Here is a 16,347-nt window from a genome sequence, read left to right on the forward strand (position 1 = left end):
ATGTGCAGAGGATGATGGATTGTCCGATGGGAAGAATTGTTTAAGTTAAGATTCAAACATAGAGCATATTTTTGGTGGAACTGGAATGAAGGAAAAGAAGAGAGACAATGGTTTTTTCAAGGGTGAGAGTAGAATAGTAGAAGATTTTTTTTTTCCATCAGTGCATAGCATAGAGTCTGGCACATAGATAGCTTATTATTATTATTATTGTTTGTTTTGAGACGGAGTCTCGCTCTGTCACCCAGGCTGAAGTGCAGTGGCACGATCTCTGCTCACTGCAATCTCCGCTTCCTGGGTTCAAGCGATTCTCCTGCCTTAGCCTCCTGAGTAGCTGGGACTACAGGCGTCCGCCACCACGCCCGGCTAATTTTTTTTGTATTTTTAGTAGAGACGAGGTTTCATCATATTGGCCAGGCTGGGGTAGCTTATTATTAATAAGTATTTGTTGGCTGTATAAATTAAGGAAACCAATCAGAAACAAGTCAGTCCAGCAAATATTTGAGGTTTCCTGACCATTCATTGCAGTAGGCAAATAATATTGTTTAATATCTAGAAATGATTTTAGTCTGGGCACAGTTACTCATGCCTGTAGTCCCCGCTACTGGAGAGGCTGAGGCGGGAGAATAGCTTGAGCCCTGGAGTTTGAGTATGCAGAGAGCTATGATTGTGCCACTGCTTGACAGCCTGGGAGACAGAACGAGACCCTGTCTCTAAAAAATAGAAATAAATCTAAGGCCAGGCGCGGTAGCTCACGCCTGTAATCCCAACACTTTGGGAGACCGAGGCAGGTGGATCACCTGAGGCCAGGAGTTTGAGATCAGCCTGTCCAACATGGTGAAACCCCATTTCTACTAAAAATACAAAAAAATAAGCCAGGCGTGGTGGCATGCGCCTGTAATCCCAGCTACTTGGGAGGCTGAAGCAGGAGAATCGCTTGAACCTGGGAGGTGGAGGTTGCAGTGACCCAAGATCGTGCCACTGCACTCCAGCCTGGGCAACAGAGGGAGACTCCATCTCAAAAAAATAAAAAATAAATGAATTTAAATTTTTAAAAACTTAGAAATAATTTTGTTGCAGCAAAAATTGATGGCAAAGTGATCAGTACATTAAAAAATTAAGCAACTATGGAGAAAGTAAAAAATCTTATTAAATAGATATCCCAATTTCATAGATGTGAAGATTGTCAGTTCTCCCCAAATTGATCTATAGTGTCAATGCAATTCTTGGAAACTTCAAACTGATTCTAAAATTCATTTAGAAGAGCAGAAGGCCAAGGATAACCTTGACATTATTATGGAAAAAAAATAGATATGAGGGCCGGGCGTGGTGGTTCACGCCTGTAATCCCAGCACTTTGGGAGGCTGAGGTGGGCGGATCACTTGAGGTCAGGAGTTCGAGACCAGCCTGGCCAACATGGTGAAACCTTGTCTCTACTAAAAAATATAAAAACTGGGCATGGTGGTGGGCATCTGTAACCCCAGCTACTTGGGAGGCTGAGGCAGGAGAATCGCTTGAACCCAGGAGGCAGAGGTTGCAGTGAGCTGAGAATGCGCCACTGTACCCCAGCCTGAGCCACAGAGCAATACTCTGTCTCAAAAAAATAATAAGAAGAAGAAAGAAAGAAAGAATAGATGATAGATTTGAGGACTTGCTCTACCAAATATCAGTACTATGGCAAGTAAAATTTAGTGTGGCACTGGTGTGGAATAGACTAACCAGTGAAACAGACTAAAGGGCTTAGAATCATAGTCACACATGTTTGGAAATGCAATATAAAACAGAAGACATTGCAGATAACTGGCGAAAGGAGAATGGAGAGACAAGTGAATATCCACATGGGAAAAATGAAATTGTACCTTGTATCCCTACCTTATGCCAAACATAAAAATTTCCAGTGGATTAAAGACCTAAATGTAAAAGACAACTTTGAAACCTAAAAAGATAAATGTTATAGGCTCAGAATATGCAAACTGTTTTAAAATAATACACAAATAAGAGATAAATTCAACTATATTAAAATTAAGAACAGAAGACACCATGAAGAATGTGAAGAGGCAGCCAGGTGTGGTGGCTCACACCTGTAATCTCAGCACTTTGGGAGGCCAAGACAAGCAGATCCGTTGAGTCCAGGAGTTTGAGACAAGCCTGAACAATATGGCAAGACCCTATCTCAATTTTTTTAAAAAGAAAATTAAAGAAAGTGAAGAGGCAAGATACAAACTTAGAGAAGCTATCTGTAGCACACATAACTGACAAAGTATTGGCATCTAAAATATATAAAGCATGCCTACAAATCAATATTAAAACCAATAAATAGGCCGGGCATGGTGGCACACACCTGTAATCCCAGCACTTTGGGAGACTGAGGCAGGCAGATCACGATGTCAGGAATTCAAGACCAGCCTGGCCAACATGGTGAAGCCCTGTCTCTAGTAAAAATACAAAAATTAGCCGGGCATGGTGGCATGCGCCTGTAGTCCCAGCTACTCGGGAGGCTGAGACAGGAGAATCGCTTGAACCTGGGAGGTAGGGGTTGTGGTGAGCCGAGATCACGCCACTGCACTCCAGCCTGGGCAACAGAGCGAGACTCCGTCTCAAAAAAACAAAACAAAACAAACAAAAAAGTAAATAGATAATTGGGCAAAAGATATAAATAAGCATTTTTTAAAAACAGGAATAAAATCACTAATCACATTTCAATTATTAGTAGCCACATGTGGTTTGTGGCTATCATATTGGACAATGTATGTATAGATTATTTCCATTATGGCAGAAAGCTTTGTCAGACAGTTCTGTATCATAAGTGGGTGGGTCAATTCACCAGTACTTATTATTCTGCAAAAAGTGTGTGCTTTTTCTTTTTTTTAAAGAGACAAGAGTCTTGCTCCATCTCCCAGGCTGGAGTGCAGTGGTACCATCATAGCTTACTGCAGCCTCAAACTCTTGGGCTCAAGTGATCCTCCTGCCTCAGCCTCTGGAGGTAGCTAGGACCACAGGCAACATCACCACATCTGGCCAATTTTTGTTTTTATTTTTGTAGAGACAGTGTCTTGCTATGTTGCCCAGGCTGGTCTCAAACTACTAGCCTCAAGTGATCCTTTGTCCTTGACTGTCCAAAAGGCTGTGATTACAGATGTGAGCCGCCATGCCCAGCCACATAAGTATATTCCTTCGTTTATATTAAGTGTTACATTTAGAGAAATTACCTAGTTCCCTAATTCCTATTTTCTGCTCCTCCAGCTGAGTTACCTCAGAGAAGCAACTTAACCTAGATTTGCTCACTCATAAAATGGTAATACTGTGGTGGCTCACACCTGTAATCTCAACACTTTGGGAGGCTGAGGTGGGTGGATCACCTGAGGTCAGGAGTTCAAGACCAGCCTGACCAACATGGAGAAACCTCATCTGTACTAAAAATACAAAATTAGCCGGGTGTGGTGGTGCATGCCTGTAATCCCAGCTACTCAGGAGGCCGAGGCAGGAGAATCGCTTGAACCTGGGAGGTGGAGGTTGTGGTGAGCCGAGATAGCACCATTGCACTCCAGCCTGTGCAACAAGAGTGAAACTCTGTCTCAAAAAAAAAAAAAAAAAAGTAATACTGGACTTTATCTATAAGATTCCTTCCTGCTGAAAATTTCTTTTAATAAATGATACTACAAAGTATTATTATTCTTCAGTGTGTCCTACATTTGAGCAAAGTCATGTAAGAATACTCTTGAAATATCAGTCTTCTGGGCCGAGTGCGGTGGCTCATGCCTGTAATCCCAGCACTTTGGGAGGCTGAAGCAGGTGGATCATCTGAGGTCAAGTGTTCGAGACCAGCCTGGCCAACATGATGAAACCCCATCACCACTAAAAATACAAAAAAGCCAGATGTGGTGGCGGGTGCCTGTATTCCCAGCTATTTGGGAGGCTCAGGCAGGAGAATTGCTTGAACCCGGGAGGCGGAGGTTGCAGTGAGCCAAGATAGTGCCACTGCACTCCAGCCTGGGCAACAAGAGTAAAACTCCATCAAAAAAAAAAAAAAAAAAAGCTGGGCACGATGGCTCACACCTATAATCCCAGCACTTTGGGAGGCTGAGGCAGGTGGATGACTTAAGCTCAGGAGTTCGAGACCAGCCTGGCCAACTTGGTGAAACCCCATTTCTACTAAAGATACAAAAAATTAGCCAGGTGTGGTGGTGCGCATCTGTAATCCCAGCTACTCGGGAGGCTGAGGCAGGAGAATTGCTTGAACCCGGGAAATGGAGGTTACAGTGAGCTGAGATCACGCCGTTGCACTCCAGCCTGGGCGACAGGGTGAGACTGCCTCTCAAAAAAAAGAAAAAAGAAATATCAGTCTTCTGAATAAATACACTGTAGTGCAGCAGGCAAATTTAAAATTTTATTAAACTCAATTTTTCAGTCTTACTAATTTTTATAACCATGTAATTGTATTACTTTTAGAATGTCTTGGACCAGTTTCTTCTTTAGTGAAGTACTTGTACCCTTTAAGCACATGGCACTGCTTGAGACACATTTCTTTAGAGAATGTTATGCAGAATTTTTAGGGGTGAGGACCAGTATGGAATCTGTCTTAATATTATACTAAGAAGATACACTGTTTAATATGTAGTGAAAATAAGACTGAGTGTGGTGGCTCACACCTGTAATCCCAGCACTTTGGGAGGGTGAAGCAGGTGGATCCCTTGAGCCCAGGAGTTCAAGACCAGCCTCAGCAACATGGTGAAACCCATCTCTACGAAAAATACCAAAGAATTATCCAGGCATGGTGGCACGCACCTGATTGTGCCACTGCACTCCAGCCTGGGTGACACAGTGAGACCCTGTCTCCAAAAAAAAAAAAAAAAAAAAAAAAAAGTTAATATTTTCCTTGGGACAGATAAAATAGGTCCTTTTTGGCCGGGGCCGGGGGGTGGGTGGTGGGTGTCAAAACAAAACAGCAAATGAAATGTTTAACTAATAGTAACATTTGGATTTTTAAGTCCCGAGAAGAGTGCTGTTGCTGCCTTTGAGAAACTTGTGTAGCAGTTTTGCAATTAAATCAATTCTAGTGTAGCCTTATATAGCTATTAATAATCATGTTCTCCAGTGATTTTAAGGATGTAAAAAATAGTGGAAAATGAAACATAAATTATATTTGTTGATAATATGTATATTCCAGGTGACAACAATGCAGCCTTTTGTACATTTGTGTAGTGTTTGGAGTTGAGGTGACTTCATTCAGTTTTGTTTACACTGGATCATGGGCACTGAATCTAGGACTCACTTTGCCCAACAGACTAAACAAGTCTGTTTTAGTTAATACTGATCATTTCTTAGTTTTGATGCTCAGTGCTGTGGATCATAATTACTTTCTATGTCTAGTCTACTCATATAAATCTGCCTATTTGCTAACTCCTATCCAAAAAACATAATTCTATCAAAGGCACACCCTGTACTAAGTACTGTGAAGAGATAGAACAATGAGTGAAAGACGATTCCTGCTCTCAAGTTGTTTATAATCAGACTTCTCTTCTAGCAAATTCTTCCCCATCTTAGAATGACCTTCCCTTTTCCCCCTAATTTTCTTTTTTTTTTTTTTTTTTTTGTTTTTGAGACAGAGTCTCCGTCTGTCGCTAGAGTGCAGTGAGGTGATCCCAGCTCATTGCAACCTCTGCCTCCCGGGTTCAAGTGATTCTCCTGCCTCAGCCTCCTGAGTAGCTGGGATTACAGGTGCATGCCAGCATGCCTGACTAATTTTTGTATTTTTAGTTGAGACGGGATTTCACCATGTTGGCCTGTCTGTTCTCGAACTCCTGACCTCAAGTGATTTGCCTGCCTTGGCCTCCCAATGTGCTGGGATTACAGGCGTGAGCCACCATGCCTGGTTTAACCACTAATTTTCTATACCGTTCTAGACTCTAGGCTGAAATGTAGATTCAGCTTCTCCAGAGGCCTTTCTGTAACTTAGATGTTCTTTGTGTCAATTTGTAGTTTCCTGCCTGTACTTACTATTGTATACATATTTTGTTTATTATCTCACTTTTACATATGTTAATTGTAAGACCTTCATACACACCGGTTGAAGTTTGTAGGCAGTAGAGCTATATCTTTTTTTTTGAGACTGAGTCTCGCTCTTGTTGCCCAGGCTGGAGTGCAATGGCACGATCTCGGCTCACTGCAACCTCCGCCTCCCGGGCTTAAGCGATTCTCTTGCCTCAGCCTCGCAAGTAGCTGGGATTATAGGCGCCTGCCACCATGCCCGGCTAATTTTGTATTTTTAGTAGAGATGAGGTTTTACCATGTTGGTCAGGCTAGTCTCGAACTCCTGACCTCAGGTGATCCACCTACCTTAGCTTCCCAAAGTGCTGGGATCACAGGCGTGAGCCACTGCGCCCGGCGAGTAGTATCTTTTTTTGCAGGTGAACAACGTAAGGCTCTGAGAGAGGAAACAGGATCCACTAGCAAGCCTCTTCCATTTTCTCCCAAACTCCCACAATCCTAGGTATCCACTAGTCTACTTTGTTTTTCTATGTATTTGCCAGTTCGAGATATTGCGTATACATGGAATCATAAAATATGTAGCCTTTGTGTCTCATTTCTTTTATTTTTAATGTTTCTTTTTTTTTTTTTCTGGGAAGCACAGTCTCTGGCCAAGACTAGAGGCAGGCACTTCCTGTGTCTAGTTTCTTTCACTTAGCATAGTGTTTTTAAGGTTCATCCATGTTGTAGCATATATTAGCACTTTATTCCTTTTTGTGGTTGAATATTTCATTTTATGGATATGCCACATTTTATTCATTCATTAGTTAATGGACATTTGAATTGTTTTCACTTTTTGGCTATTATTAATAATGCTGCTATGAACAATTGTATACAAGTTTTTGTGTAGATACCTGTTTTCATTTTTCTTGGGTGTATACTAAGAAGTGGAATTGCTCAGTCATGTGGTAACCCTGACTCTGTGTTTAGTCTTTTGAAGAACTACCAGGCTGTTTCCCAAAGCAGCTGCATCATTTTGCCACTGGCAGTGGTGTATGTGTGAGAGTTCTGATTTCTTTACATCCTCTCCAACACTTGTTATTTTCTCCTTTTGATGATAGTCTGTCTTTTGATTATACTATGAATCCACCAGCTGTTTTGTTCTTTTTCCTGATCGTTTTGGCTATTCTGAGTCCCTTGAATTTCCAAATGAATTTTAGAGTCTGTAAATCTTTGCCAAAAAAAAAAAAAAAAAAAAAAAAGCCAGCTGGGATTCTGATAGGGATTGTGTTGAATCTGTTGAGGAAAATTGCCATCTTAACAATACTACCTTCAAGTCCATGAACAAGGGATGCTTTCCATTTACTTTGGTCTGTTTTATTTTTTTCAACAATGTTCTGTAGTTTTCAGAGTCTAAGTTTTGTACCTTGTTAAATTTATTCCTAAATATTTTATTCTTTTTGATGCCATTGTAAAAGGAATTGTCTCAAATCCATCTTCAGAATGGTAAACTCTTAATATACTTATTTTCTTTCATTTAAACCTAACCACTAGTGTAAGAGGTAAGTATTATTTATTTTTGCAGATGAGAAAATAAGCTTAAAGAATTTAAATGATTTTTCCCACAAGACAACCAAGTCAGTATCTCTGAGAAGACATCTGGATAAATGAAGAGGCAGTTCACACACCTGACTACAGAACCTTGCATGCTTTTGTTTTCCATTTGAAACCCAGGATGCAGTGCCAGGAAGGTGGGAGGGAAAAGTCGAGGTGTCTCAAGTGAATGAGCCATGCCAAAAAGACGGTTGGATCCTGCATAGTGGTGAGAGGGGTGATTCATTCTGCCTCATCTTTTAAGCTGTCTGGAGGTATTTGGAGGCAGTTTGATTTAGAGATTAAAGACTCTGGTCCTGGATTTAAGCTCGGGCTTCACTATTTAACTTGCTATATGACTCAGCAAGTTACTTTGATTCTCTAGCTTTCATTTTCTTCTCCTGCTCCTATACAGCAGTTGTAAAGCCCTACCTACCTGGTACGGTTGTTGTTAAAAAGATTAAATCAAATACCATTCTTGTTTGTAGAGCTCAGGGCCTACCACACGGTAAATTGTCAGTTAAATATTAACTGCAGGCTGGGCGTGGTGGCTCACGCCTGTAACCACAGCACTTTGGGAGGCCGAGGCAGGCAGATCACAAGGTCAGGAGTTCGAGACCAGCCTGACCAACATGGCGAAACCCTGCCTCTACTAAAAATACAAAAAATTAGTCAGGTATGGTGGTGTGCACCTCTAATCCCAGCAACTCAAGAGGCTGAGGCAGGAGAATCACTTAAACCCAGGAAACAGAGGTTGCAGTGAGCTGAGATCCCGCCACTGCATTCCAGCCTGAGAAACAGAGTGAGACTCCATCTCAAAAAAAAAAAAAAGTTAACTGCAATTGTTCTTTTGCTTATAGCTTTATTCTTACTCCATGCTTATTTTTCTCTTTTCAGTACAAGTTCAGGGACCTAACTGTGGAAGAACTAAAGAATGTAAATATGTTTTTCCCACATTTCAAATATTCCATGGACACCTATGGTAAGAATCATATCCTCTAGTTTAAATGCTGCATTATTTGAACTACTAATTTTTGGTCCTAAAGAGCTGTAAAATTGTAATTTCTCTTTTATCCTCTGATTTTCAGCTATACTTTATGACCTGCAATTTCTGAGAAAGCTTAAATTAATACAATATGTCTTGTATTAGTTTTCTATTGCTGCTGTAACAAACTACCACAAACTTAGTGGCTTTAAAAAACACACATTTACTGTTATAATTCTGTAGGCAAGAAGTCCAACACAAATTTCTATAGCTTAGAAAGTGAACTAGAGGTTTGACTTGGCTAAAATCCAAGTGTCAACTGCCTTTGTTTCTGGAGGCTCTGGGAGATAATGTTTCCTTGCCTTTTTCAGTTTCTAGAGGTCACCCACATTCCTGGGCTCTTGGTCTCCTTTCTTCATCTTCAAAGCCCGCAGTGTTGCTTGTCTCTAACCATTCTTCTATAGTCAAATCGCCCTCTGACCACAACTGGGAAAGATTCTCTGCTTTTAAGGACCAATGTGATTAGATTAGACCCACCCCAGTAATACAGGATAATATCTTCATCTCAGACTCCTTAGTTTTTTTAAGGCTACCCAAATGATCAGAGTCACTAATCACATCTAAAAAATCCCTTTGCCAAGTAAAGTGACATATTCACAGGTTCCAAGGGTTGGATATGGACATCTTTAGAGGACCTTTATTCGGCCTATCATATATATATGGTTGATTCTAAATTATTAACAGTTTATTTATCCTGTTCACTTAATAGTAAGAATTTGGTTTTCTAAGAAATATTTTACTTTATTATCTTTATCTTTATTTTTATTTATTTATTTATTTTTTTTGAGACGGAGTCTTGCTGTGTCGCCCAGGCTGGAGTGCAGTGGCACGATCTCGGCTCACTGCAACCTCTGCCTCCTAGGTTCAAGCGATTCTCCTGCCTCAGCCTTCCGAGTAGCTGGGATTACAGGCACCCACCACCATGCCTGGCTAATTTTCTTGTATTTTTAGTAGAGATGGGGTTTCACCATGTTGGCCAGTCTGGTCTCAAACTCCTGACCTCAGTTGATAAATCCACCTCGGCCTCCCAAAGTGCTGGGATTACAGGCGTGAGCCACTGTGCCCGGCCATGGGCCCTTTTATGAAGACACTAATCTCATTCATGAGGGCCCAAAGGCCCCCCTCCAAGGTAGTTTGATTGTTTGAAACCAGAGATAGTGTTTCCTGTACTCAATCCTGAGATTAGGGCATTGATTCTCTATCAGTGTGTCCCAGTTATTGATGGGAAAGTTGAAATTTCAGAGATACGAATGTTGAAAAAAGGTTGAGAATAATGGAATTAGAGAAACCAAAGAAGGTAATTATTGATCTAACAGGTTGCTTTAGAAAGCAATGCTGGCAGTTTTTCTTCTGATTCTAAAAGTGACTATAACTGATTTTGTTACATGTGATAATGTTTTTTTTGTTTTTTGGTTTTTGGTTTGTTTTTGCGGGAGACTGGAGGTTTGTTTGTTGAGACGTAGTCACTGTCTGTTGCCCAGGCTGAAGTGCAGTGGCACGATCTCAGCTCACTGCAACCTCCCCCTCCTGGGTTCAAGCAATTCTCATACGTCAGTCTCTCCAGTAGCTGGAACTACAGGTGCATGCCACCATGCACTGCTAATTTTTGTATTTTTAGTAGAGATGAGGTTTTACCATGTTGACCAGGCTGGTCTTGAACTCCTGACCTCAAGTGATCCACCCACCTTGGCCTCCCAAAGTGCTAGGATTACAGGCATGAGCCACTGCCAGACCTGGAATTTTACTGTTACTCAAATCAGTCACCCTGAGCATTGTGAGAACAGTTTTTAATGGCAGCTTGGTGGGTGGGGGGAAGCCAGTGAGCCAGGAGTGCTGATTGGTTAGGTAGAAGATGAAATCATGGGAAGCTGAAGTTGTTGTCTTGCTCTAGGTCACTTCCTGGGTTGGGGCCACAAGATCAGATGAGCCAGTTTATCAATCTGGGTGGTGCCTGCTGATCCATCAAGTGTAGGGCCTGCAAAATATCTCAAGCACTGATCTTAGGAGCAGTTTAGGGAGGACCAGAATCTTGTAAGCCTCCAGGTGCATGATTACTAAACCATAATTTTTATTTTATTTTACTTTATTTATTTATTTATTTTTCTGAGATGGAGTCTCGCTTTGTTGCCCAGGCTGGAGTACAATGGTGTGATCTTGGCTCACTGCCACCTCTGCCTCCTGGCTTCAAGTTATTCTCCTGCCTCAGCCTCCCGAGGAGCTGGGAACCACCACACCCAGCTGATAGAGATGGGGTTTCATCATGTTGCCCAAGCTGGTCTTGAACTTCTGACCTCAAATAATCCACCTGCCTCAGCCTCCCAAAGTGCTGGGATTACAGGTGTGAGCCACCGCGCCCGGCCATAAACCATAATTTTTAATTTTGTGGCTTATTTGTTAGTCTTACAAAGGCAGTCTAGTCCCCAGGCAAGAAGGAAGTTTGTTTTGGGAAAGGGCTGTTTTTGTCTTTGTTTTAAACTATAAATTATAAATTAAGTTCTTCCCAAAGTGAGTTCAGCCTATGCCCAGGAGGGAACAAGGACAGCTTAAAGGTTAGAAGGAAGACGGAGTTGGTTAGGTTAGATCTTTTTCGCTGTCTCAGTCATAATTTTGCAAAGGCAATTTCAACCCCTCCCTCTGGATTTTTAAAACACCTTAATCTTAAGGTGTTGGCTAATGAAAATGGGAAAAGGCCGTTGATCACTCTGGCTTCTTCCTGCTGACAGGGGGTGTAGTGGAGGTAGGTGTTGACACCAAGGTGAGAGGAGTTGGAACTGCTTTGCAACTGACATGTGACAATTATTTAATAATGGCCCCACATATTATAGTACTTCTTAAAAGTTTTCAAATTCTCTCATTTGATCCTTCTGACAACTTTGTAAGGCAGTCTTATTATCTTTATTTTATAGATGATAAAACTGAAGATCAAAGATGATTAAAGTCACCAAAAGTCACATTCCTCTAAGTGGGGAAGGTGGCCCTAGAACTTGGGGTTTCAGTATCAAAGTTCTGTATTCTTTCAGCTACCCTTACTGCTTTCTAAGTAAACAACATCTAGTCATTTCCTCTTGTTGACAGATTTACCGATTCCTAGATTATGGTTAGAGATTGTGTGTGTATTTGTGTGTGTATTCATGAGCACACACTTGTGCACACTTACATACTTTACTACAGTTCTTTCTGTTTCTGATTGCACATTTTGGGGCTTTTTTTTTTTTCTTCTAGTTTTTAAAGATAGTTCTCAGAAAGACCTGCTGAATTTTACTGGCACAATTCCTGTGATGTATCAGGGTAAGTGTGGAAGTTGAAAAAATGTGTGAGTTTTCTAAAAGAGCAGTTCATTGAATAACTTAAATTTGTTTGTGCCATAACATTCTTATTGTTACAGATATATGACCTATACAGAACCTTACTGGATCTGTTCCAGTCAAGGAAGGCCTATATTAATGTCAACAAGTTCAGTTCAATTCAACAAATACTTACTATTAACTAGATAAATCAAATAGAACAGCGTAACTTCAATCTCTTAAAAAGAGTTCAGCATTGTACAATGAGAATACATTGCCCAAAAGACACTAGGAAGCTGCATTTGGGGGGACTTCTTTCAAAGTAGATGCTTCTTTGTGGTAGCTCCTGGATTATCGCAAACCCCCTACTACCACTACTCTGGAAGGCTCCAGGGTACAAAGGAAAGCAAGACAGACATAGGCCTGCCCTTGGGGAGAGTGACTTTTTTCTTCATTACATCTATATTTTGTTCCCCTCCTTTCCTCTCTATGTGATATAGCATTATCTCCATTCCATAGGTGAAACTGAATGTTAGCCTGGTCTGATTTACCTAAGATCACACAGCTAGTGTTAGCCTGAAACTCAGACTCCAATAGGAAAATTGTATAACACAGAGGCCATTAAAGCTCAAAGAAAGGAACACATTTTAGAGTGACCTAGCAGTTTAGAATAGCTAAGTGTTTGCCCAAAAATAAAGGAAAACAAATCACTGACTTTTCTTATACTTAACTCCTTCCATTTTTCCAGACCTACTTCTCCTATGTTCATCAAGGACTAACCTTTCAGATAAGAATCACAAGAGGTTGCTTGTATATAGTATGCTTTTAAGAACACCAGTGAACCTTTGTTTCCAAATATTTATCTGAAGTGGTGCCTGAAATTTCACCATTAGAAATTCACTGTTCCTGCCGGGTGTGGTGGCTCATGCCTGTAATCCCAGCACTTTGGGAGGCCTAGGTGGGCAGATCACTTGAGGTCAGGAGTTCGAGACCAGCCCGGCCAACATGGTGAAATCCCATCTCTACTAAAAATACAAAAATTAGGCCTGATGGCACGCGCCTGTAATCCCAGCTACTCAGAAGGCTGAGGCAGGGGAATCTCTTGAACTCGGGAGACAGAGGTTGCAGTGAGCCGAGATTGTGCCACTGCACTCCAGCCTGGGTGACAGAGTGAGACTCAGTCTCAATAAAAAAAAAGTTCACTGTTCTTTTGAAATGCAAATAATCCCAGGAAGAATAACATCCATAATCACTAATATACAGTTATGTGCTTAAAGGACATTTTTGGTATTTGTTAAATAGTTTAGTTTGATTATTGACTGAAGGGCTTAGGAATAAGTGGCTTACTGAGACATTTGAAACAGAAGATACACTGAAAGGGGGGCTGAAAAAGATCTGGAAACCAAATAGGGAGAGAACAGCGTAACTTTGATCTCAGCATTGTACAATGAGAATGAAAAGAGTTCAGCATTGTACAATGAGAATACATTGCCCAAAAGACACTAGGAAGCTGCATTTGGGGGGACTTCTTTTAAAGTAGGTGCTTCTTTGTGGTAGCTCCTGGATTATCACAAACCCCCTTAATTCCCCACTCCCCACCCCCAGTCATGACTTGTTGCTAGAGATGCACTCATGTTTTGTTCTGCTTCTGTGTATGTCCCACCATGATACCTCCTTTTGCAATAGTAGGCACTAAGGAAATGTGTAGGAATTCATTTTGTTTTTATGCATAGGAGAATGGATGGAGATGAATGCAGCTAGCCATGGGATCCATGCAGAGATTGCAGAGTGAGGTAGGCAGAACAGGCATAGAGTTGATTTTTCTTTTCTTTCCTTGCTCTTCCCTGCCAAGCTTTCAGACTGTTTCCTGGCTGCATAGAGAATTTTACTCAGACCTGTTGCCCTTAAGTTGTATTCTGAATTTATCTTGGTTAGGTGTTGAAAAGAAAGGTAAGAGAAGGGTATTAGGGAAAGGAGGAAGGGAGAGGAAGAGGGAAGGAAACTGATTAAGGTGATTCATTCTGAGAGATAAAGGCCAATTCTTAACCCACCTCAGTGTTTTCAAGGGTAGTTGCATATTAACAGAGGAGCTTGTGAATTTAAATGAATTACTGCTTAGTAGCATGTCCGTTTCTAATACAGAGGAGGGAGGTAACATGAGGGCAGAAAGGTTATCTTAATACCATTGGTAAAATCCCGCTGATTGGCACTATGCCTGTCCTGCAGTCATTGAGTTATGTCATTGATTCTTATGCTGGGGTCTTCCTCAGGTCCTCCCCCCACCTTTTTTTTCTGCATTACACTTTTCCTTTGCTTTGGAATTATATCAACTCAATGTGAATGCACACTAATTATTCCCTGCTGATCAGAAGGTCAGAATGTATATTATCTTTCTTATCTGTAAAATGGGCCAATAGTAGAGCCCATCTCACAGTTGTAAGGCTTAAATGAATTACAGTAAGTAAAGCTGTTGGCATAGTGCCTGGCATATAGTGTGTGACAGTATATGCTCAGTAAATGTGGCCATTATTATTTGTCTGCCTTTATGTTTGTTTTTTTTTTGAGATGGAGTTTTGTTCTTGTTGCCCAGGCTGGAGTGCAGTGGTATCATCTCGGCTCACTGCAACCTCCACCTCCAGGGTTCAAGCGATTCTCCTGCCTCAGTCTCCTGAGTAGCTAGGATTACAGGTGTGCACCACCATGCCTGGCTAATTTTGTATTTTTAATAGAGATGGGGTTTCTCCATGTTGGTCAGGCTGGTCTTGAACTCCTGCCCTCTGGTAATCTGCCTGCCTCTGCCTCCCAAAGTGCTGGGATTACAGGTGTGAGCCACCGCGCCCAGCCTTATCTGCCTTTTTTACTCTCTTTTAGTTAACTAGTTTTATTAGTGTAATGATTATACATGCTTATGCTAAAAAAACATTTAAACATTTGGGAAGGGATGAAGTGAAGCCTATATCTGTCCTCCCATCTACATGGAACTTCTGTTAATACTACCTTATGTTTACCTCTAGAAATTTTTGGTATTATTTCTTATACAGCCAACATTGTGTTAAGTCATAATGATACTTTTTCTTCAAACACCCATTTTTTAGAGATGTATGTAACCTTTTTTTTCTTTGACTCTTTTTTGAGACGGAGTCTTGCGCTGTCGCCCAGGCTGGAGTGCAGTGGCGCGATCTCGGCTCACTGCAAACGCCGCCTCCCGGGTTCACACCATTCTCCTGCCTCAGCCTCCTGAGGAGCTGGGACTACAGGTGCCCGCCACCACACCTGGCTAATTTTTTGTATTTTTAGTAGAGACAGGGTTTCACTGTGTTAGCCACAATGGTCTCGATCTCCTGATCTCGTGATCTGCCCGCCTCAGCCTCCCAAAGTGCTGGGATTACAGACGTGAGCCACCACTCCTGGCCTCTTTTTTTTCTTTTGAGAGAGAGGGTGTTGCTCTGTTGCCTAGGCTAGAGTACAGTGGTGTGATCATAGCTAACTGTAACCTCAAATTTCTGGGCTCAAGCATTCTTCCCGCCTCAGCCTCCTGAGTAGCTAGGACTACAGATGTGTGCTACCACACCAGTGTCTTGCGTTGTTGCCCAGGCTGGTCTTGAAGTCCTGGACTTAAGCTGTCCTCCCATTTTGGCCTACCAGTGTATCACCTTAAGATCACACCTATCTAAACTTTGTTTACATCCAACTTAAGTTACGTTCTTATGATATAATTCCTTTAAATCTGAGGACTTTGTATCAGGAGTTCGGATTCTTCAGTGCTGAATTACTAAAAGCTAGATGTGCAGGGTAGGAGTCAAGGTATTTGCTGATGGGAAAGAGGGAAGGAAGAAGAGGCTAGTGAACTAGTGGTGAAATCTTACCATTTAGACACAGGAATCTGAGTCACCAGGTGCTTTGCCAGTCATGGGCTGTTAAAATGCATGAATACTGCTGGGGAGGGGCATTGGTGGAGACAGATCCTTGATCAACCAGGGGAATACCTTCAATAGACATTTTTTGTTTTGTTTTGTTTTTTGAGATAGAGTCTTGCGCTGTCACCCTCGCTGGAGTGCAGTGGCGCAATCTCGGCTCACTGCAACCTCTGCCTCCTGGGTTCAAGCCATTCTCATGCCTCAGTCTCCCAAGTATCTGGGATTACAGGTGCTTGCCACCATGCCCGGTTAACTTTTTGAATTTTTAGTGGAGACGGGGTTTCACCGTGTTGGTCAGGCTGGTCTCGAACTCCTGACCTCAAGTGGTCAACCCACCTCGAAAGTGCTGGGATTACAGGTGTGAGCCACTACGCCCAGCCTTCAGTAGACATTCCTTTCCTTTTCTTTAATGTGTAGTGATTAATGTAGGAAGTGACTCCATCAGGGTTTGGGCTGCCACTCTGGCTATATTAGTAAACATTTTTGAAAATTTGATTTTTTTTTTTTTTGAGAGGCAGGGTGGATGATTTGGCCATTGTTTTAA

The 16,347-nt window shown here is 41.7% G+C and overlaps 1 protein-coding gene across 11 annotated transcripts in view; it reads left to right on the forward strand.

Annotated features, from left to right (window-relative positions):
• UEVLD (UEV and lactate/malate dehyrogenase domains) overlaps window positions 1-16,347 on the forward strand; it is a 59,484-nt gene that overhangs the window by 1,581 nt on the left and 41,556 nt on the right. For 3 of the 11 annotated variants that reach the window (XR_010141872.1, XM_054524613.2, XM_063728509.1), the window contains exons 2-3: window positions 8,455-8,539; window positions 11,825-11,890. The exons of 2 other annotated variants lie outside the window; for them this stretch is intronic. Coding sequence is in view for 5 of the 9 variants with exons in the window: in XM_054524613.2 (XP_054380588.2) it covers window positions 8,455-8,539; window positions 11,825-11,890 (151 nt within the window). In the remaining 4 variants the exon portion in view is untranslated. Of the gene's footprint in view, window positions 1-8,454; window positions 8,540-11,824; window positions 11,891-13,619; window positions 13,680-16,347 lie in introns of those variants that run through there. 6 more of the 11 variants (XM_054524616.2, XM_054524615.2, XM_063728512.1 and 3 more) reach the window with 3 other exon arrangements.

This window comes from Pongo abelii, chromosome 9 (genome assembly GCF_028885655.2).
Source record: "Pongo abelii isolate AG06213 chromosome 9, NHGRI_mPonAbe1-v2.0_pri, whole genome shotgun sequence".
Classification (NCBI taxonomy): domain Eukaryota; kingdom Metazoa; phylum Chordata; class Mammalia; order Primates; family Hominidae; genus Pongo; species Pongo abelii.